This window comes from Cebus imitator, unplaced genomic scaffold (genome assembly GCF_001604975.1).
Source record: "Cebus imitator isolate Cc_AM_T3 unplaced genomic scaffold, Cebus_imitator-1.0 Scaffold54, whole genome shotgun sequence".
NCBI classification, from domain to species: Eukaryota; Metazoa; Chordata; class Mammalia; order Primates; family Cebidae; genus Cebus; species Cebus imitator.
The window spans coordinates 1,273,880-1,297,242 of NW_016107369.1; the positions used below are offsets into that span (position 1 = coordinate 1,273,880).

Sequence of the window (23,363 nt, forward strand, 5' to 3'; positions counted from 1 at the left end):
AAAAAAAAAAAAAAAAAAAAGAAAGAAAGAAAGAAAAGAAAAAAATACCCCGAAAGATACAGGGAGGAAGGCCTCACTCCAATCTCAGAGAGAGAGCTAAAATAGGCACAAAGCTCAGGGCCAATGTGAAGACCAACAGGCAGCACAGTTGGGGGACAAGTGAACACACATAGAAATTAGATGAAATTAAAGAACTCCTGTTAATATCATTAGCTGAGATAATCACAGTGTGATAACTTAGAAAAATATCAGTTGTTAGAGATGCACAGTGCAATTACAGGTGAAATGCCATGATTTCTATAATTTGCTTAAATTTGTCAGCGAAAAAAATAATGAAAGAATTGACAAATTTTTTGTTTGTATGTTGTGTTTCATTGTTTTACAGAGACAACATCTCGCTCTGTCACCCAGGCTGGGGCACAACATAGCTTGATCATAGTTTAAGCCTTCTTAATCATAGCTCTCGGCAGCCTCAAACTCCTGGGCTTAGGTGATCTTCCTGCCTCAGCCTCCCAAGTAGCTGGGACTACAGCTGGTCTAAATCTCCAGGCCTCACATGATCCTCCTGCCTCGGCCTCCTAAAATGCTGGGATTACAGGCGTGAGCCACCACACACAGCCAGTTTATTTCTTAATCTGCTGACCTTGATAGTGAAATTATCCAGAATCTCTCAGATTGGCCTGGTGTAATCACCATGGCTTTTACAAGTAGAAGAGAAAGGCAGAAGGCAGCAGAAAGATGGAAGGGGGAGGACTTAGCCGGATGTTTCAGGCTTTGAAGATGGAGGAATGGGACCATGAGCCAAGGAATGCAGGCAGCCTCTACAAGCTGGAAAAAAAAAAAAAAGAAAGGAAAAGAATTCTCCCCTAGAGCCTCCAGAAGAATCACAACTCTGCTGACACCTTAATTTTCTCCCAGTGAGAATCATTCCAGACTTCTGACCTCCAGAACTATGAGAACAAATGTATTGTGTGAAACCACTATGTTTGTAAACATTTGTCAGAGTCTTAAGTCATAGGAAACTAATACAGTAGCCATCTTGAAATTCTTCATTACTTTTGAATTTGTGTTTTGGAAGTGAAGCCTGATGGGACAAAGGAAGGTGTACTGGGAGATTCAGCTTCACACAGTCCCACCTCCTTGGCTGATCATTCCCTGCCCCCAGTACCCTGACTCTACCTACCTCCCTACCTTTTTTTTTGAGACAGCGTCTCTCTGTCCCCCAGGCTGGAATGCAGTGGTTCAATCTGGGCTTGCTGCAGCCTTGACCTCCTGGGTTCAAACGACTCTCCTGCCTCAGCCTCCCGAGTAGTTGAGGAGGTGTGTGCCACCATGCCTGGCTAATTTTTGTATTTTTAGTTTCACCATCTTGCCCAGGCTGGTCTCAAACTCCTGATCTCAGGTCATCCACCTGCATTGGCCTCCCAAAGTGCTAGGATTACATACCAGCCACCACATCTGGCCCTGCCTCCCTACTTCTATCTGCTGTCACTGCTGCTCTCTGCAACCAGTGCAGTGGGAAGAAGAGGCCTGCACTGTGCCATTGCTCTCCGTCCCAGCAGGCAGACTTGACACAGGCATGGGGAGGGTTGGGGTCACATCGTGTGCCAAGTGTTATCCAGCCCCATCCTAGACTAGTACAGCCACAGCAAGGTGAGCACACAGCTCAGCCAGCACCTTTCACTCACCCCTATCTAGATCCTGAGCATGCCCCAGCACACAGCTTGCCATTTCCTGGGAACTGCCCATCCTTTGAAGGTTGGGGCAGCAGGGCCATGGGAAGGGAGGCTGACTTCCACATGCCCAGCCAGAGCCCAGCATTTGCATTTGCACTATTCCCATAATCACATGGTCGGCCCTGCCTCTTCTTCTCTCAGTCTCCCTGTAGCCCTTCACTTGCTAGTTCTTTATCATTCTTCAGTTTTAGCTGAAAAACCTCATGCAAGAGAGCCCTTCCCCAGCCTCTTCCACAGCCACTCTTTATCCCATGACTACATTTAACTCCTTTAGGGCACTCAGCAAGAGTTGAAATGACCTTGTTTCCTTACCACACTGATTCCCTGAAAAGTATACACTGAGACCACCGTGTGCCAAGAACTGTTCTTCGCACTGCAGATGCAGCAGCAAGCAATACAAAACAAGTCCCCTACCCTCCTGGAACAGATGTGTTTGTAAGTTCCATCATTATGAATTATCTCTTGTCCTCCCAAGAACAGACCATTGTGTGCCCAGCACCCCACACAGTGCCTGGCACATAGTAGGCATTTACTAAATATCACTGAACAACTGGCTGAATGAATAGTGGCTTAGATACTCTGCACTGTGACCAGGCACCGCGGAGACATCCCTCTTCATTCTATAATGTGTTGGGGAGTAAAAATCTTTCCCACAAGTAAAAAACTGGAGGGGGGCCAGGTGCAGTGGTTCATGACTATAATCCCAGCACTTTGGTAGGCCAAGGCAGATGGATCACTTGAGACTAGGAAGAAACCAACCTAGGCAACATGGTGAAACCCCATCTTTACCACAAATTCAAAAAATTCAGCTTGGCGCGGTGGCTCATGCCTGTAATGCCAGCACTTTGAGAGGTCAAGGCAGGTGGACTGCCTGAGGTCAGGAGTTTGAGACCAGCCTGACCAACATGGAGAAACCCCATCTGTACTAAAAATATAAAAATTAGCCAGGCGTGGTGGTGTATGCCTATAATCCCAGCTACTCAGGAGGCTGAGGCAGGAGAATCGCTTGAACCCAAGAAGCGGAGGTTGCAGTGAGCCAAGATTGAGCCATTGTACTCCAGCCTGGGCAATAAGAGCAAAACTCTGTCTCAAAAATAAATAAACAGGCCGGGTACGGTGGCTCATGCTTGTAATCCCAGCACTTTGGGAGGCCGAGATGGGTGGATCACCTGAGGTCGGGAGTTCGAGACCAGCCTGACCAACATGGTGAAACCGCATCTCTAAAAAATAAATAAACAAAAAATTAGCCGGGCACGGAAACACATGCCTGTAGTCCCAAGTACCTAGGAGGCTGAAGCGGGAGAATCACCTGAGCCTGGGAAGTCCAGGCTGCAGTGAGCCATGATTGCACCACTGCACTCCAACCTGAGTGATAAGGGGGACACCCTGTCTCAAAAATAATAATAATAATAAATTGGAGGGGAAGATCATTTTAAAGACAGATTGGGGGTACGGGAGGGACAGCACCCCAGTTCCTGAACCACCTTGCCTTAAATTAGCCTCACATATATTTAAGTAAAGTTATTCCATTAATTGGACATATGTCTCATGGTTCTACAAGGAAAAGTCTATTAAAAAGTCTTGCTGTAACAGGCAAGAGCTTTGACAGTAGTTTTATTCAGGGACAGGAAGAGAGCTGAGCAGATTTTAAGTTGGTAGAAAATAGCTGCCTGGGGCCAAGACAGTGATAAATAGGAAATCAAGAACAGGCTATTAGATTACTATTGCTGTTAACAAGCATCTCGATCACGCTTACAGCTGCGGAGTGCCTTCCATCAGTTTTATTAGTTATATGACGGCCTTCCATCTAGCCCTGCTATTCCAGTGATTCCCATTTTGGAGATGCAGCCACTGAGGCAAGAGAAACACATCTTTTTTTTTTTTTTTCTTTTTTGAGATGGGAGTCTTGCTCTGTTGCCCAGGCTGGAGTGCCGTTGCGTCATCTCGGCTCACTGCAACCTCCACCTCCTCCACCTCCCAGGTTCAAGTGATTCTCCTGCCTCCGCCTCCTGAGTAGCTGGGATTACAGGTGTGCACCACCATGACTGGCTAATTTTTTTTGTATTTTTGATAGCGACAGGGTTTCACCATGTTGGTCAGGCTGGTCTCAAACTCCTGACCTCTTGATCTGCCCACCTCTGCCTCCCAAAGCGCTACGATTACAGGTGTGAGCCACCTTGCCCAGCCAAGAGACACACTCATCCAAGCCAGTATGAGTCTGTCCTTACGGCAGCTGTAGCCTCACTTCATGAACATATTAATGTGTGGGAATTTTCTGAGTCCAAGAGGAACAGTCCAAAGGGATTCAGGAGAAACTGCAGAGGGCTGAGGGGATGGGAGAGAGGTGGAGAAAAACACACTGAAGTCTCGAGGCTTGACAAATGGCTCAAATGCCCTGATCCAACACACAATCCCATGCCATATGGACCATGGCCTGGAGGAACCCTGGGAGCTCATCCAGTCCAGATTAGTGAGCCAGGGAGTAGAGTGGTTCTAGGCACAGCCTGAGGAGCTGCACCATTTGGGATGAAATCTAAGTTCCTGTAGTGGTTGAATGGTGGCCCCCAAAACGATGTGCATGTCCTAATCCCTGGAACCTGTGTCTGTAACCTTATTCAGAAAAAAGGGTCTTTGCAAATGTAATTAAGAATTTTTAAGATGAGGCTGGGCATGGTAGCTCACACCTGTAATCTCAGCACTTTGGGAGGCCAAGGTGGGCAGGTCACTTGAGCCCAGGAGTTGAAGACCTGCCTGGCCAACATGGCAAAACCCCACCTCTACAAAATATACAAAAATTAGCCGGGCATGGTGGTGCATGCCTCTAAACCCAACTACTTAGGAGGCTGAGGCAGGAGAATCACTTGAACCCAGGAGGCAGAAGAGATCATGCCAGTTCACTACAGCCTGAGCAACAAAGCAAGACTGTCTCAAAAAAAGAAAAAAAAATTTAAGATGAGATCATCCTGGACTGCCCAGGTAGACCCTAAATCTAATGATAGTTGTCCTTAAAGAGGAGGAAGGCCAGGCATGGTGGCTCATGTCTGTAATCCCAGCATTTTGGGAGGCAAGGCAGGTGGATCACCTGAGGTCAGGAGTTCGAGACCAGCCTGGCAAATATGATGAAAACCTGTCTCCACTAAAAATACAAAAAATTAGCCAGGCAAGGTGGCAGGCACCTGTAATCCCAGCTATTCAGGACGCTGAGGCAGGAGAATCGCTTGAATCTGAGGGTCAGAAGTTGCAGTGATCCAAGATCATACCATTGCACTCCTGCCTTGGGGACAGACCAAGACTCTTATCTCTAAAAAAAAAAAAAAAAAAAAAAAAGAGGAAGTAGAGGCAGAGATTGCAGTGATGCAGCCGCAGGAATGCCTGGTGCCATCAGAAGAGACAAAGAAGGGTTCTTTCCTAGAATGCTTCCCACCAGCAGAATGGTCCTGAGGGCACTTTGATTTTGGGCATCTGGCCTCAAGAACTGTAGGAGAATAAACTTCTATTGCCTTAAATCACCCAATTTATGGTAATTTGTTATGGCAATCATAGGAAATTAATACACCCGCTTGCTAGCTGTGGACCCTTGAACAAGTCACTCCATCTATCTGTTCATCAGTCTCTTCATCTGTAAAATAGGGATGATAGCAATGGTATTTCACAGGGCTACTGTGAGAATTAAATGAGATAATAGAGAGTCCTAAGTACAGTGCAGCAGAAGCCATCTTCATCCATTTGTGCTGCTATAACAAAATGCTCAAGACTGAATCACTTTTAAAAAAAACAAACAAACAAGGCCGGGCACGGTGGCTCATGCCTATAATCCCAGCACTTTGGGAGGCTAAGGCAGGCGGATCACCTGAGGTTGGGAGTTCGAGAGCAGCCTGACCAACATGGTGAAACCCTGTCTCTTAAAAAAAAAAAAAAAAAAAGATTAGATTGGGCAAAAAAAAAAATGCTCTCAAAAAAAAAAAAAAAAAAAAAAAAAAAAAAAAAAAAAAAAAAAAAAAAAAAAAAAAAAATTTTATATAAAAAAAAGAAAAGAAAAAAGAAAAAAACAAACATTTTTTAAATAGTTCTAAGAGCTGGGAAGCCCATGACCAAGAGACCTGTACCTGGCAAGGGCCTTCTTGCTGGGTCATCCCATGGTGGAAGGTGGAAGAGTAAGAGAGCCCATGAAAGGGCAGGGGTTGGGGGTGGAGACAGAGAGGGAACCCATTCCCACCATAACAGCATTAATCCATTCATAACGGCAGAGCCCTTAAGACCTAATTACCTCTTGAAGGTCCTACTTCTTAACACTATTGCTTTGCACATGAAGTTTCTAAAATGTGAACTTTAAGAGACCCGAAGTTTTTAAAATGTGAACTTTAAGAGACCCATTCAAACCTTAGTAGAAGCCTACCTGATGAACTCATTAAAAATATGGCTTTTGGTCAGGCTCATACACTTTGGGAGGCTGAAGCAGGGTATTGTTTGAGCCCAGGAGTTTGAAATCAGGCTGGGTAACATGGTGAACCCTCGTCTCTACAAAAAATACAAAAATTAGCCAGGTGTGGTGGTACAAGCCTGCAGTCCCAACTATTCGAGAGGCCAAGATGGGAGGATCAATTGAGCTCAAGAGGCAGAGGCTGCAGTGATAGCCATGATCACGCCACTATGCTCCAGCCTGGACACCAGAGTGAGGCTTTCCAGGCCTTACCTCAGAATCACTGAAAATACATCTTTAGTGTATGGGACCAAGGAATCTGTGCTTTATAAGGCTCCCCAGGTGACTGATTGTCTGACAGGTTGGGAACCATCTGGGGGCTGTCCCATTCCCACCTCAATGCCAGACATAAAATCTCTTGTTTCCAGAAAGCTGCTCTCTAAATACAGCCTTCACAGCTGTCCTGAGTGCAGGACACTTGGCTTTGTTACATGGGAATGGTAAACAATGAATTCAAAATACTGCTTAATTCTGGTTATGCAGGAAGATGTCTGGAGTTAGGGAAGAAGTACCCACGGGCTACAACTGCATGGGTAAGGTATTATTTCTGAAACTGGGCAATGAGCATAAGAGTGATCACTTAATTATTTTTTACACTTTGTCTTAGGTCTTAAATAGTTCACATTTTTAAAAATACAAGCTGTATACAAATACAGAAAAATAAAATGCTGGTATTGGCCATGGTCCCTAGGTAACTAACAAGTCTAGACCAAGGACACTTCTGTGTACTCCAGTACTAAATTGCCTCAGCCACAGGGAAGTCCTAGCTTATGCCGACCCCGAAACTCTCATCATGTTGCCTCATTCACTTCCAGCAGAGGTGGAAACAGCTCAGAAGCACCCAGTCCAGGGCAGTTCAGAAAACTGCAGGAGGTTTTCAGTGGGAAAAGCAATCAGCAATGAAAAGCCCAGCCTGGGTTGGTCTGGGATAGGGTCTGAGATGAGCAAGGGAAGGCTGAAACCAGGGTTACTCCAGCTCCTGCCCCACAGAGGGCCTTGCTAGAAGTGCAGGTCCTCAATGCAGGACCTTCTCTGGGGAGCGCAGTGTTCTGCCTGCTCCACTCACCCTGTAGAACCAGGTGGTAGCGGCAAGTGTAGGGCAGCTCTGCAGGAGCATGAAGCTCACCCGCATCTCCAGGCAGCCCACATAGGAGAGGGAGCTGCAGACACACACGCGAGAGGAACTGTATGCTGATCAGAATGGAAAGATGCCCTGTACAGAGCAACAGGCTCATACCACCAAAACCCAGGGGGTTGTTTTGTTTCATTATAGCTGTGGCCTTTGGAAAGAAAAGATCACTGCTTTAGAACCACAGCAGCAAATACCATCACATCAGGAATCTTCAATCCTAAAGCAGCCTCAGGAGATAAACAGTGTGAGCTAGGAAGAGAGAAGCGCTGGAAAGAAAGTAGCCAAAAACAGCAGGGTAAAGATCAAGGCAAGAGTGGGTGCAAGCCAGGGCATAGCCCAACATCTGCTACAGATGCTGCAGCCTTGTTTCTCAAAGCACGACCCCGCAGCAGTGATGGTATGCAAAAGGTGGTACAAGGGGCAATTTCAGCTGGTACGCAGAATATTTATTTGCATATGCATTTAGACAGACAGAGAGAGAGAAAATCAAACCTGTAATTTCACAGATATTTTTGCTTAGAACAAAGCCAAGTAAAGGTAGAAGCGTCGACAGGATGAAAAATATCACAGAAATACCTGAATAGTTGGTTATAAAGAAGTACATGGGAATAATAAACAACGAATTCAAAACACTGCTTAATTCTGGATATGCAGAAAGAAAGCTGGAGTCAGGGAAGAAGTACCCACCGGTACAACTGCATGGGTAAGGTATTATTTCTGAAGCTGGGCAATAAGCATGACGGTGATCACTGAATTATTTTTTATACTTTGTCTTAGGTCTTAAATATTTCCCATTTTTAAAAATACAAGCTGTATACAGATATGGAAAAATAAAACGCTGGCATTGGCCATGGCCCCTAGGTAACTAACTAGTCTAGAACAATCGAGAGGGTCACTGGCATTTCCCTGATTGCCTAGGACCTACAGAGAAGCCACCACACAGTGAGCCCAATCTCCAGGGAGAAGACATTTTCTCCCAGGCCCACCACATTTACCCCCAGTACTCCCACTGATGGCCATGGACCCTACCAAGTTTCTCCTCAGACCACACCAAGGCTCAAGAACCTACTCCTATGGAATTATCCAGGAATCAAAATGGTTTTGAGGTCAGGGCCACTGCGGAAAACTGCACAGATTTCTATGCAGTATTCAGAAAGCTAAAAAGGAGGTGCTAGACTCGCAGACTCTGTCTCCCTAATTCCAAAGAACTGGTCCTTAGATGACCCAACAAAAGCAAATTAAATGCAGCTCATGCTCCTGCAGAAATTATCACAAACTCTGAGAAAGCCAGTCACCAAGATAGCAAGGATTCAATTTCTCCCCTCCTCTATGCAGAACACTCTCAGGCAAACATTCCGTGATGACAAGTGAAAGCAGCAAAAGCGGGTCTAGAGGCACAATGCCTGAAAACTCACTGGAGCCTGTAAACCCAGCACTTTGGGAGGCTGAAGCAGGCAGATCACCTGAGGTCGGGAGTTCGAGACCAGCCTGATCAACATGGTGAAACCCTGTGTCTACTAAATCTACAAAATTAACTGGGCATGGTGGTGCACTCCTGTAATCCCAGCTACTCGGGAGGCTGAGGCAGGAGAATTGCTTGAACCCGGGAGATGGAGGTTGCAGTGAGCCAAGATCGTGCCATTGCACTCCAGCCTGGGCAACAAGAGCAAAAGACTCTGTCTCCAAAAAAAAAAAAAAAGAAAACTCACTGGAAAGATTCCATGCCAGGTTGACAGGTGCTGCACATGCAAAGGAGCTGTGGCACAAGGAGACCCAGACCACTACTCCGGGAGGAATGCACCCTAGCCCTATCTCCCAAGCAAAGCTGCCTCGCAACATGCCCACCTTGCCTGGAAGTTAGCTGCTGTCAGGGATCAGGAGAAGGAAGTAATTCCAGACCAGGGACCAGAGCTGTAATAAAGACAAGTCAGTCCTGCAGCTGGTGATTTCATGCCTTCTGTCCCCCTACCCTCAACTGTGACAACTTGATGGCAGGGGTCAAGTCTTAGTTCCCATTTTCTCCTCAGAGCCTCACCCTGTACCTGACACAGAGCAGGCTCAGTGAAAGTGGCTTGAGTAATAGATGGATGGAAGGTTGGTGAAGAAATGTCCTGGTTTGGCCAGATCAGACCCCGGGTCTCAAGGAATATTCCTGAAGATCCAGACATTGCTACAGCTCCCTTTGCAGACAAACAAGATCTTTAGAATGCTTAGTGAATTATAGCTTCACTAGACTGGTAAGATGGTTATCCTCAAAGCTGGCAGTTGTTCAATAGCTTCAGAGTTGAAACTCTTTCCTGAAGCAAAGAGCTAGGACCTATCAATTACTTTTGAAGGGTCTACCCACCCCCTCCATAGGGGAATGCCAAATATTTGTTGAGGTAACTGTTGTATTGATTGAATGAGTTAAGTTACTTCAGGGAGGTGGCTCTGCTGCCCTTCTTCCTCCTCCCAGTGTTTCCCAGTTCCATCCCAGGCAGCAGCAGAGCCTGAGGCTCAGAGGAGGGAGGGTGAAGAGGCAGGAAAAGCAACTCCAGCAGCAGCAGCCAGTTGGTCAGAACTACTACACAGGCATTTTTGTGTCTACTCTCTATCCAGCTTGGTGCTTTTCCCCAGATTGGAAGCAGGTAAACCGGGAGAAGACAGTATAAAGTACAAAGAACATGTGATTGGAAAATATCTGAACATCAAGATCAAGTTCATGATCTGCTACACACCTGCTGGGGACGTAAGAAATCATATCACCTCTCCAGAACTCCACATCCACATCTGTACATTACAGGCTTCAGCTGGCTGATGCCCAAGATGTCTTTCTCTAGTTCAATGGGATGGTTATAGGGTTGTCACTCGATGTTAGCCCCTTACTCCGCCCCTCCAACCAATATCCACAGGTCAGAAATTGAGTCCCTTTTTCTCCAAAACAGCCTACCATATCCCATGGTTCTAAAGCTTGACAGCAGCCAGGCATTGTGACTCACACCTGTAATCCCATCCCAAAATTTTGGGAGGCCAAGGCAGGAGGACTGCTTGAGCCCAGGAGGTCGAGGTTGCAGTAAGGCGCGATCACGCCACTGAACTCCAACTTGGGTGACAGAGCAGGACCTGTCTCAAAAAATAAACAAAATAAAAGCTGACAGTGCCTGACTCTTGCCTCTAAGTGCAGATTTCAGTAATGCCAAAATAGCTGTCCCATACTCCGATCCAAAGCGGCCTATGTTCCTAAACAAAGGCAGATGTAAAGATCAGCAGAATCTGATAGAAACAAAAGGTTCTTAGAGCAAATTTGCAGCTACCTCCCCTCTCACAATCAGTACTGCAGGAGAACATCCTATTCCTATGTTTCACGCAACTACGCGGAGGGAGCTCCAGTAGGCATAATGCTCCTGACCTTTCTCCCTGCTCTTCTCTCCTTGTGGGAGGGACAATCACCAATCAGATTAAGGAATTCAGGAGAAGAAACAAAGTTTACCCAACTGACCCCTTTCTCTCTCCTCTCCATTTGGGATCTGCTTATCTGCAGAGCACTGACTTTCAGCTCTTTCCTCCTCTAAGTGGCAGTCCCCCATCTGAGAGGCTTGTCCAGCCATGTCTGTGCCTGGGTAGGTAAGCCTCTTAAATTCAGGGGTGAAGTTCAGCAAGCCCACTTGCTTTAGACCCCAAACTACATGCTGCATCCTGTGTCTAATAGTAATGAAGCTTATGAATTTTGTCTACCACCTGGCAGAGTCCTGCATCTCCCCGACTCTGTTTCTCAGGCAAGGAAGAGAAGGATAATGATCGTTGCCTGTAGTCCAAATATTAACTGCTATGGTAACTTATCAAACAAACACATACTACTGACCTGAAGCATCTGATACCTCAGAAGCCCAGGGACCTACCTGGTAACAAGAATTTGAGTTTAGCTAAAAAAAAACTTCACACTCAAAGTAGCAATTAGGTCCCCTCCTACATTATAACTCTGACTTAAAAAAGAAAAGCTTCCTGCTGGGCGCAGTGGCTCACACCTGTAATCCCAGCACTTCAGAAAGAAGCCAAGATGGGTGGATCACCTAAGGTCAGGAGTTCAAGACCAGCCTGGCCAACATGGCAAAACCCCGTCTCTGCTAAAAATAAAATTTTTTAAAATTAGCCAGGTGTCATGGCAGGCACCTGTAATTCCAGCAAGTTGGGAGACCATTTGAACCTGGGAGGTGGAGGTTGCAGTGAGCCGAGATCTCACTATTGCATGCCAGCCTGGGCAACAAGAGCAAAACTCCACCTTAAAAAAAAAAAAAAGAAAGAAAAAAAGTTCTTGTTCTTGTTTTCTCTCACACAGACAGACACGTATACACATGCATGTTCACACACCCACTACCCAACATAGTAGAAGCTCAAAAAATATTTTTGGCAAGTGGTACTGGTGTTAAGAAAAAAAAAAATCTATTCTCTGAATAGGTAAAAAGGAAAAAAAAAGAAAAAAGAAAAAAAAATCAATAATTGGCTGAGTGCAGTGGCTCATACCTGTAATTCAGCACTTTAAGAGGACAAGATGGGAGGATCACTTGTGCCCAGGAGTTTGAGACTAGCATGGGCAACATAGCAAAACTGTCTCATATTTAATAATTTGTTTAAAAAAATGGCCAGGCTGGTGGCCCACACCTATAATCCCAGCAATCTGAGGGGCCATGTCCAGCAGATCATCTGGGGTCAGGAGTTCAAGACCAGCCTGGCCAACATGGTGAAACCCTGTCTGTACCAAAAAATACAAAAATTCGTCGGGCATGGTGGTGCACACCTGTAGTCCTAGCTATTCGGGAGGCTGAGGTGGGAGAATTGCTTGAACCTGGAAGGCAGAGGTTGCAGTGAGCAGAGATAACCGTGAGCAGAGATTCATCATTGCACTCCAGCCAAAAGAAAATTCAATGAGGCAATAGCTAATAACTTTTAAGCACTCTCAATCATTGAAGGCTTAATAAGTAACTCTACTGGAGAATTTTTCATGGCTCCTTATTGTCTGTGGCATAAAACCTGGCCTTGAGTCCCTCTGCGACCTAGCTCTAATCCTATTTGCCACTATGCCCTTTTATTCACCCATACCTGGTCTCCAGTAACAATGAATTAATCTCTTTTTCATATAGACAATCCTCAAAATTTCACCCACTATACTCAGCCAAAATCACCTTGTCCCCAAGGCTACATGTTTCAATCAACCCACCTTTCCAAACTTAGCTCCCACACCAACTTAACTCATTCAACCTCACCTATTTTAGACTACTGTCTCTGCTTGTGAATGCTTAAGTGGTCTTAACTATTTTAGAGTATATGAGAGTCGAACAAATAAGGAAATATATTGTAGATAAAAGGTAGGTTTATCACTGTCAGAGAAAGAGGCGCTATTAAAAAAAGGGTGAATGCTAACTTGGACTCTGTGGTGTTAGACTAGAATTGGAGATACAAGGATCAGCTCATAGTTTTCTGCCCAGACACAGTGGCTCATGCCTATAATCCCAGCACTTTGGGAGGCTAAGGCATCAGGATCACTTGAGGCCAGGAGTTCAAGACCAGCCTGGACAACAGAGTAAGACTGTCCCTACAAATAATGCTTTAAAAAATTAGCCAGGTGTGGTGGTACACACCTGTAGTCTCAACTACTCAGGAGGCATGTGCCACCACACTCGGAGGCTGAAGTGGGAGGTTCACTTCAGCCCAGGAGTTGGAGGCTGCAGTGAACCCTGATCATACCACTGTACTCTAGCCTGGGTGACAGAGCAAGATGATGTCTCTCTAGATAGATACATAGATAGATAGATAGATAGATAGATAGATAGATAGATAGATAAGATTTTTAGTAGAAAGACAGAAGTAAGTGTGTGTATGAGTGAGTGAGTGTATACACATATATATCTTCACTCTGTCTCCTGAAAGAGCCTAGAAGCAATGGCACCCCATTAGCAAAACAAATACCTAACCTAAGCATCTTGGTTTCTAAATACCATTCTCCAATAACAGGAACAAAGGCTCCTTGGAGAAGTGATTGATTCCAGGGCAAGGAAAATACAGGATAAGCCTTAAGTATCTATCTTTCAGTACAAGAATGTAAAACAGTGCTCAAAATAGGTTGGGGGCCTATCAAAAGGGCGCAGGAACCAACCTGAAGGAGCTCCCAATAGCCAAAGGTAGAACCATTTGAGCAATAAAATAATGATTATTTTGTAAATAAAGGACAAACATCGTTTGGATTATATATGGGACATACACCACGTAGAATAAAATAAAAATCCACGAGTTCACAGTGATACATAGCTGGGCACGGTGGCTCATGCCTGTAATCCCAGCATTTTGGGAGGCTGAGGCGGGAGAATCTGAATTCGGGAGTTCAAGACCAGCCTGGCCCACATGGTGAAACGCTGTCTCTACTAAAAATACAAAATTAGCAGGGTGTGGTAGCAGGCATCTGTAACCCCAGCTACTCAGGAGGCTGAGGCAAGAGAATCACTTGAACCTGGTTGGCGGAGGTTGCAGCAAGCTGAAACTGCGCCATTGCATTCCACCCTGGGCAACAAGAGTGAAACTCCATCTCAATAATAGTAACAATAATTAAAAAACTAGGGAAGAAGGGAAAGGTATTTTTTACACAATTAGTAAATGTATAGAAGAAATGAGGAAAATAGACTATCATTAATATGTTTATTAAAGTGACAAGGAGCTATCCAGGCTAACCCAATGCTCAGGATCTCCTCTCTGGCTGGTTTAAATAATCCACAATGTTAAATTAACTAAAGCTTCTCATCTCCATTCTTATACATGGAACAGGGGCAAAGGCCATCACCATCATTTTACAGATAGAAAAGCAGAGGTGCTGGCCAAGCATGGTGGCTCACATCTGTAATCCCAGCACTTTGAGAAGCCAAGGCAGGCGAATCACCTGAGGTCAGGAGTTCGAGACCAGCATGGCCAACATGAGGAAACCCCATCTCTACTAATTATACAAAAAATTAGCCGAGTGTGGTGGCACATGCCTGTAATCCCAGCTACTCAGGAGGCTGAGGCAGGAGAATTGCTTGAACCTGAGAGGCAGAGGTTGCAGTGAGCCGAGATAGTGCCACTGCACTCCAGCCTGGGCGACAGAGAGAAACTCCGTCTCAAAAAAAAAAAAAAAATGTAGCCTGGCATGGTGGCAGGTGCCTGTACTACTTGGGAGGCTGAGGCACAAGAACTTGAACCCAGGAGGCAGAGGCTGCAGTGAGCTGAGACCATGCCACTGTACTCCAACCTGGGTGACAGGGCCAGACTCTAACTCAAAAACAACAAAAAAAAAGCCTTTTAAAAACTAAAAAAGTAAAAGCAGAGGTGCTTGGCAGTGGACTAGGACTAGGTGCCAGGGGACCTGACTCCAGGTCCAAAATGGTTCCAATTCTACCCAGCACCATCCAAACCTCTCTCCACCCTCCTTAGGCACTAAACTTTTTGAATTTCATTTCTTCCCTTGAGTTATGGGCCCTCCTGTGACCTATCAAAATTCTATTTATGCTTAAAAGACCCAGCAGCTCAAGTGACAAACTGAGGGACATAGGAAAAAAGAAAAATAGAAAAAAAAAAAAAAAACCAGTATGCTTCTCTATGAATCCACAGTACATAAGAACTCTTTTGGCTGCAAGGAACAGCAAACTTAACTCAAACCACCTTGGCCAGAAAAGAGAATTTCCTGGTAGATATAACTGAAATTCGAGCGGCAGCCTAGCTTCCATTTCAGCTAGATCCAGGGACTCAAATTATGCATTTCTTTGCAACACTAGCTCCATTCACAGACGGGCTTTCCCCTCATGGTGGCAAAGATGGCTGCCAACAGCTCCAAGCCAACATCTTACACTCTCAGCTCACTCAGCAGAAAAGAGAGAGCTGCTCTTCCCAGAAAAGTCCTGCTCATTGGCCAGAACTGGCTTAGCTGCTTAGGTTCCCTGAATGAATCTCTAGGGCCAGCAGAATAGACTCCACTGATCACCTAGCTAATATGGATGATGTGAGTCCTTCCCAAACTCATAGAGTGCACATCAATACAGTGGCTCCCCAGAGGAAAGTTTATATGTTGTTTCCCAAAATGAGAATGGCTTCTAAACTGCAAAATTAACAAACAGCCACTATGTGCCAAACCCTTATCAGAATCAACTCTATCTTGCCTCCTCCAGCCCCATTCCTGGATGTCTACGCCAGCAGTGACTTCTGCATGCTTTGTGAATAAGCCAGCTCACACACATCTCAGTTTATAAGCATCCTGAACACCAGGGATCTGGTCCTCCAAAGCATGTGAGCCCCTCCCCACCACTTTGGCTGCCTAGCAAAGGGCCACTATGCCTCTAGAACACATTTCTTCACGTTGGCTCCCAGGTTCCAGAGCTGAGTCACTGAGATCCCAGCCTGCCCGCGCCAACCGTGAAAGTGCTCGAAGTCACCGCCTGCTGAGCTAGCCTCCCGGCTCTGACATACTCTGGGACCTGGAGATGCTGTCTTGATAGCTGAGATAATTACGTTTCACCCTTCATTCATTCCTTTATCAGCCATGCTGACGAGAAGGGATAAGCGCTCCAGTGGAAGAAAACACTCCTGCAGTATTTACTTGTGCTCTTTAGTGCCAGCCAGCTCCCCCTTCCCAGGGACAACTCCTGGAGATGGGCCTACATGCTGTTTTCTGGTGCCAGCCACCACTTGCTACTCTCTTGTCAAATGCCAGGCTGCACTTTCCTTACTGCATCCCCTGTGACTGTCAACTTCTCCAGGAGCTGCAGTGTCACTGCCTTTCATATGACTTACACATGACAAGTAACTGTCTTTATTTTTATTTATTTATTTATTTATTTATTTTGAGACAGAGTTTTTTGCTCTTGTTGCCCAGTCTGGAGTGCAATGGTGCAATCTTAGCTCAGTACGACCCCTGCCTCCCGGGTTCAAATGATTCTCTTGCCTCAGACTCCTGAGTAGCTGGGATTATAGGCATGTGCCACCATACCCGGCTAATTTTGTATTTTCAGTAAAGGAGGTTTCTCCATGTTGGTCAGGCTGGTCTCTAACTCTCGACCTCAGGTGATCCACCCACCTCCGCCTCCCAAAATGCTGGGATTTCAGGTGTGAGCCACCGTGCCTGGCTTTATTTATTTATTTATTTCTGAGACGGGGTTTTGCTCTTGTTGCCCAGGCTGGAGTGTAGCGGCATGATCTCGATTCATTGCAACCTCTGCCTCCCAGGTTCAAGCAATTCTCTTGCCTCAGCCGCCCAAGTAGTTGGGACTACAGGCATGTGCCACCACACCCAGCTTATTTTTGTATTTTTAGTAAAGGCTGGGTTTCACCATATTAGCCAGGCTTGTCTCGAACTCCTGGCCTTGTGATCCGCCCACCTTGGCCTCCCAAAGTCCTAGGATTACAGGCGTAAGCCACTGCACCCAGCTGGGCAACTGTCTTTTTGACACCCATCTCCTGCCTCCTCTACAGATTCCATAAAGCAGAGGCCTTGCCCCTGTGTCCGAGCCTGCGAGCTCTCTGCAGAATGTTACACCACTAGGGGTCAAGATTCATAGCACTGGTTAGCTGGAAAAAGAGGGGCAGGGAAACACAGCAGGCAATTATGTCTCAGAAGCAGAGTCTTTGAGATCAATCCTCCATAAAAACTAACATATATTTCATTTGTTCATTCAACAAACCTTTACCCAGGACCTGTCACTTCCTGGTGATGGATGCGGTAGACGTGGACATTCACAGCACAGACCAAGTCTCTGTCCTCATAGAACAAACCTTGTAGAAGACATCTGACTTGTTTTTGATACGTGCTTTCTATTTCACAAGGCAGAGATATTATCTATATAATCCTGAGTAAGTGGCATAACCATCTCTAGTTTATAGACAAATGGCATCTCCAAAAGGCTAAATGAACTTCCCAAAGCCAAGGCACAAACTTGGGTCTTCTAACTATTTTTTTTTTTAGACAGAGTTTCATTCTTGTTACCCAGGCTGGAGTACAATGGCGCGGTCTTGGCTCACCGCAACCTCTGCCTCCTGGGTTCAAGTAATTCTCTTGCCTCAGCCTCCAGGGTAGCTGGGACTACAGGCGTGTGCCACCAGGCCCAGCTAATTTTTTTTTTGTATTTTTAGTAGAGACGGGGTTTTACCATGTTGACCAGGATGGTCTCCATCTCTTGACCTCCTGATCCACCCGCCTCAGCCTCCCAAAGTGCTGGGATTATAGGCGTGAGCCGCCGCACCAGGGCGGGTCTTCTAACTATTAACATCATGCTCTTTCTGGGACCTCCCCCAAAAGTAGGGAGGTGGCAAGGTACAGGCTGGCATTAAAACAGACATTAAATCAACGCAGGCCTACACATGCATCATGGCTGGAGATAGAAGATTGAAAAAAAACAAAGACTCAATCCCTGATCTAAAGAAACAGATAGTCTAAAAAGAAAGACATGTAACCAACTATTGTCTGTGGCAAGAATAAAGATAAAGTGATTAAATTCAAATAGGAAGACGTCTCTGGAAGAATGCACAAGAAATAATAATCATCTCTAGGTGAGAAAATTGGGTACCTAAGGAACAAGGGTAGGAAGGTCATTTTGTATGATTCAAATATTGTATATCTTGAATTATGTACCATTTGAATGTATTTCCCATTAAATAATACTTTGAAGATGGAATCAGCCAAATCCTGAACGTAGAAAATTCTACAGGATAAATTATTTGGTTTCTTCAACAAACAAGTAACTCAAGAAAGAGGGAGAAAGAGGAAATGTTATCGATTTTTAAAGATGTAGAAAATGTCAACCTTAATATATCTACCTTATTTGGATATTTTGATCCAGATTTGAACAAACTAGCTATAAAAAGACATTTTGGGGCCAGGTATGGTGGCTCACACCTGTAATCCCAGCACTTTGGAAGGCCAAGGTGGGCAGATCACTCGAGGTCAGGAGTTTGAGACCAGCCTGGCCAATACAATGAAACCCAGTCTCTACTAAAAATACAAAAATTACTCGGGCGCGGTGGTGCGCACCTGTAATCCCAGCTAATAGGGAGGCTGAGGGAGGAGAATTGCTTGAACCCCAGAGATAGAGGTTGCAGTGAGCCAAGATCACGCCACTGGTGGCACTCCAGCCTGAGTGACAGAGACTCCATCTCAAAAAAAATAAAAAGACATTTTGGGGACAAGGGAAATTGAACATGGACTATTTATTAGAGATCATTAAGGAATTGTCAGTTTTGTTATTGATCATGGTCTTTTGGTTATATTTTTTTAAGGTTCCTTATCTATTTGAGATATGTACTGTTTACTGATAAAACAATGTGATGCCTCAGATTTGCATTTAAATATTTAGGAAAAAAAAATTAAGTGAATGAGGACAGGCATGGTGACTCACTCCTGTAGTCCCAGCACTTTGTGAGGCTGAGGCAGGTGGATCACTTGAGACCAGGAGTTCAAGACCAGCCTGGCCATCATGGTGGAAACCAGTCTCTACTAAAAATACAAAACTTAGCCAGGCGTGGTGGCCTGCACCTGTAATTCCAGCTACTTGTGAGACTGAGGCAGGAGAATTGTTTAAACCCGAGAGGCAGAGGTTGCAGTGAGCCAAGATTGTACCACTTCCCTCCAGCCTGGGCCACAGAGTGAGACTCTGTCTCAAAAATAAATAAATAAATAAATAAGTGAACGAATAAAAAAATAAATGAAACAGCCCTGGCATAGTGGCTCACACCTGTAATCCCAGCACTTTGGGAGGCCAAAACGGGTCCTGAAGTCAGGAATTCGAGAACAGCCTGGGCAGCATGCTAAAACCCCATCTCTAATAAAAATACAAAAATCAGCCAGGTGTGGTGGTGTACACCTGTAATCCCAGCCACTTGGAAGGCTGAGGCAGGACAATTGCTTGAACCTGGGAGGCAGAGATTGCAATGAGCCGAAATCGCACCATTGCATTCCAGCCTAGGCAACAGAGTGAGACTCCAGCTCAATAAATAAATTAAATAAAAGAATAAATAAATAAAGGGGGGAAGAGGACTAACAAGATGGGCAAAAGGTTGATAATTTCTGAAGCTAAATGACCAGTGTTCATTCTACTGTTCTCTCCACTCTTGTGGATGGTTGAAATTGCCATAATAAAAAGGTTAAACAAAAATTTAGAAATTAATTATTCCATCCACCTAGGAAAACTGAGAAGAAAGGCACCACAGAGGAGAGCTTGAACTGAGTCTGGAAGGATGATGAGGAATTTTCTTAGGGGCAAAGGGCATTCCTGGCTGAGGGGACCGCCTGAGCACAGACATGCCCATCTATCACAAACTTCTCTCTGGAAGAGCCAAAGGTATCTACACTTGACCTCAAACTCAAACTACAGCCACAAAAAAATGCCGTCTTGTTTGATTCCCCAAGTCTCTGGGATATCTAAACATGTATCAACATCAACTACACTGTTCCAAGTGAAAAGAGAGAGTCTGGGGTTGACAGCTCTACTCAGAGGCCTAGGAGAGCCCCCAGAGTAGCCCTCGAGGATAGGAAAGCAATTCACCTCTTTCAGATGGGTTTTGCCTGGCAAACAGTTGAGAAGCCAGCTAAGTTATCTCTGGGACAGAGCCTACATCCCTCCTGAGTCATCCCAGACACCTGTATTCCCCAGAAACACACACTGGCCTCCCCCACAGCAACTTACAAATTAATAACCTCAGTACCATGGGATCCAGCTTGATGCTGGTCTGACAGCCCCACTCAGAAGTACTGAAACCTCCACGTGAAGGAGGAAGTGGTCCTCCCCTTCTTCCTTCCAAATTCTCAGTGGCCAATGGCCCCAGCCTTAATCTCCTGCACTGTCCTCTGCCCAACTCCAGCTGTACATAGGAAGCTTCATGGCTAGGCAGCTGCTTCAGGATTTATCCAGTCCTAGGCCGGGCACAGTGGTTCACACCTGTAATCCTAGTACTTTGGGAGGCTGAGGTGGGAGGATGGCATAAGCTTAGGAGTTCGAGTGTTATTCAGTCCTGGCCTGGTTCAGATGGGTCCCGTGGGTTACTTACCTTAGATCTCAGCTGCAGGTACTCCTCTGAGCCATAGGGGACGCTCTTCAGGGAAGTGAGGTAGTCATAACTGATGACAGCTGTCTGTGAACCAAGGCAGTGGGGAAAAGCTTAGCACCTGGACATTAAATACTACTCCTCTGCCCAAAACTTGCAGTACAGGCTTCTGACACTGCTATGTCTTGGGGAGTGGCCAGTCCCACCCCTAAGATGCCCAGGCCCTCGATCTTATTCTAGCTAGCTTCTTTCTATCATTCAGGACTCTGTGCAAATGCCACCTCTGCAGCAGCCTACTCTAAAATTGCCCCTCTTACCAGAAACATTCAATTATTTATCATAACAAACCGCCATCCAACATTATCTTGCTCATTTGTTTCTTTGTTCATGAACTGTCTCTTCCTAAAAGCTTAAATTCTGAGCTTTAGAAGCACAGGGGCTTGTCCCTCCTGTCCATCACTATACCCCAGCACCTTTTTACACTGCCAGCAACATGAATTGCTCAACCAAAGCTAGTTAAATGAATGCTGTTACATAAACTTAGCCCACTTCTCCATATCACAAATAAACATTATTTTATATGTATGTCTGCTCTAATAGCATAAGTCTTTTTTTTTTTTTTTTTTTTTTTTTTTTAGGCAGAGTCTCGCTCTGTCACACAAGCTAGGGTGTACTGGCACAATCTCGAACTCACGGCGGCCTCCACCTCCCAGGTTGAAGCAATTCTCCTGCCTCGGCCTCAGCTGGGATTACATGCGCACTCCACCACACCTGGCTAGTCTTTGTATTTTTAGTAGAGATGGGATTTCGCCATGTTGGCCAGGCTAGTCTCCTGACCTCAGGTGATCCTCCCGCCTCGGCCTCCCAAAGTGCTGGGATTACAGGCGTGAGCCACGCACCTGGCCCTAATAGCATGTGTCTTGATTCTGTGTCCCTTTATCCAGAGGGAATCAGAAAATTCCAGTCTCCAAGATATCTTAGACATTGAGGCACCTTGGGAATTATCTACCCCAAACATTCCTTTATAGAATTGAATAACTGGGAGCCTAGAAGTTCGGGGATTTATAAAGTTGATATTAAGAGAGTTTCCTCCTTTGCACTCTACAAAGCTTTATTCTATTAGACGTATACTTGTTAAACACTAACCACAAGTAAGACCTAGTCATTGAGTAGTGTTCAAGGATGATCCAGACCAGAGCCCTGGCCTTTAAAAAATAAACAGCTTTGTGGTTGGTTTACAAAGCACTGATTCATATTTTCCTCCCTCCTTTCCAACTATTCAAATATCTAAGATTCCATTTAAAACTTGCTTCTCGCTGGCCTGAAGGTAGTGAGTTATCTCAACTGATTGTTCACAATCAGTCACAGATCAAACTCCTTGCTCTACTCTTTCCCCCCTTCTCACTATGGCACTTGACTAGTCTACAGGCTGGGCATGGTGGCTCACACCTGTAATCCCAGCACTTTGGGAGGCCGAGGCAGGTGGATGACTTGAGGCCAGGAGTTTGAGACCAGCCTGGCTAATATGGTGAAACCCTATCTCTATTAAAAATATGGAAATTAGCCAGATGTGCTCACTTGAACCCAGGAGGTGAAAGTTGCAGTGAGCTGAGACAAGATTGTGCCACTGCACTCCAGCCCAGGCAACAGAGCGAGACTCTGTCTCAAAAAAATAAATAAATATGTGCATATATATTTTATATATATGTACATCTGTATCTATCTATCTATATATATGGATTTGAATGCATGGATTTGGATTTTTGTTTTTTTGTTTTTCCAGTAATATAAGCAATGGATTGTTTTTTAACCTACTCCTGTAGGCATTCCTCAATCATAGGGGTGTGTGCGTGTGTGTGTGTACGTACATACACACATACACACACAATTGGCTTGGCACAGTGGCTCACACCCGTAAGCCCAGCACTTTGGAGTTTGGGACCTTCCTAGGCAATATAGTGAAACCCTATCTCTACAAAAAAATACAGAAATTGGCCAGGTATGGTGTCAGGCACCTGTGGTCCCAGCTACTCAAAAAGCTGAGGTGGAAGGATCTCTTGAGACCAGGAGGTGGAGGTTTCAGTAAGCTGATATCACACCACTGCACCCCAGCCTGGACAACAGAGCAAGACCCTGTCTCCAAAAAAATAAAAATTAAATGTACACATATATATATTTATTTATTTATTCATTTATTCTATATCTTAGGCACTGAGATATATACATAAAACCTGCTACCGCTAGGATACCAATCCTGACTCCCAAGCCACAGCACTCACTCCAGTGTCCAACCATAGTAGCATCTGAATCACCCATCTTGGCATAATGCATGGATTTAAATTGTTTTTTAACCTATTCATATAGGCATTCCTCAACCAGAAGCTACTTTTTTTCTTTTTTTTTTTTTTAGACAGGGTCTCACTTTGTTGCCCAGGCTGGAGTGCAGTGGCTATTCACAGGCGCAAGCCCACTACGGATCAGCACGGGAGTTTTGACCTGCTCCATTTCTGACCTGGGCCGGCTCACCCCTCCTTAGGAAACCTGGTGGTCCCCCGCTCCCAAGAGGTCACCATATTGATGCTGAACTTAGTGCGGACACCCGATCAGCATAGCGCACTACAACCCAGAACTCCTGGACTCAAGAGATCCTCCACCTCAGCCTCCCAAGTAGCTGGAACTATACAGGCACGCGCCATTGTGCCCGGCAACACTGATATTAAGGAGATGGTGAGATGACAACCACAATGGACTGTGCATCTGACTGAATCTACATCAAGGGGAAGAAAGCATGAGCTCATCCTGCAGCAGATAAAGGAGGAAAGCAAGCATGAGGCAAGTGGCCAACTACCCACCAATGGGACAGTTTTTTTTTGGTTGTTTTTTTTTTTTTGGAGACGGAGTTTCGCTCTTGTTACCCAGGCTGGAGTGCAAAGGCACAATCTCGGCTCACTGCAACCTCTGCCTCCTGTGTTCAAGCAATTCTCCT

At 45.4% G+C, this 23,363-nt stretch overlaps 1 protein-coding gene across 8 annotated transcripts in view; it reads right to left on the minus strand.

Annotated features, from left to right (window-relative positions):
- ADCK1 (aarF domain containing kinase 1) overlaps window positions 1-23,363 on the minus strand; it is a 140,861-nt gene that overhangs the window by 96,954 nt on the left and 20,544 nt on the right. For 6 of the 8 annotated variants that reach the window (XM_017528531.2, XM_017528529.2, XM_017528530.2 and 3 more), the window contains one exon: window positions 20,381-20,464. The exons of 1 other annotated variant lie outside the window; for it this stretch is intronic. In XM_017528531.2, coding sequence (XP_017384020.1) covers window positions 20,381-20,464 — 84 coding nt within the window. Of the gene's footprint in view, window positions 1-693; window positions 719-20,380; window positions 20,465-23,363 lie in introns of those variants that run through there. One more of the 8 variants, XM_037738488.1, reaches the window with a different exon arrangement.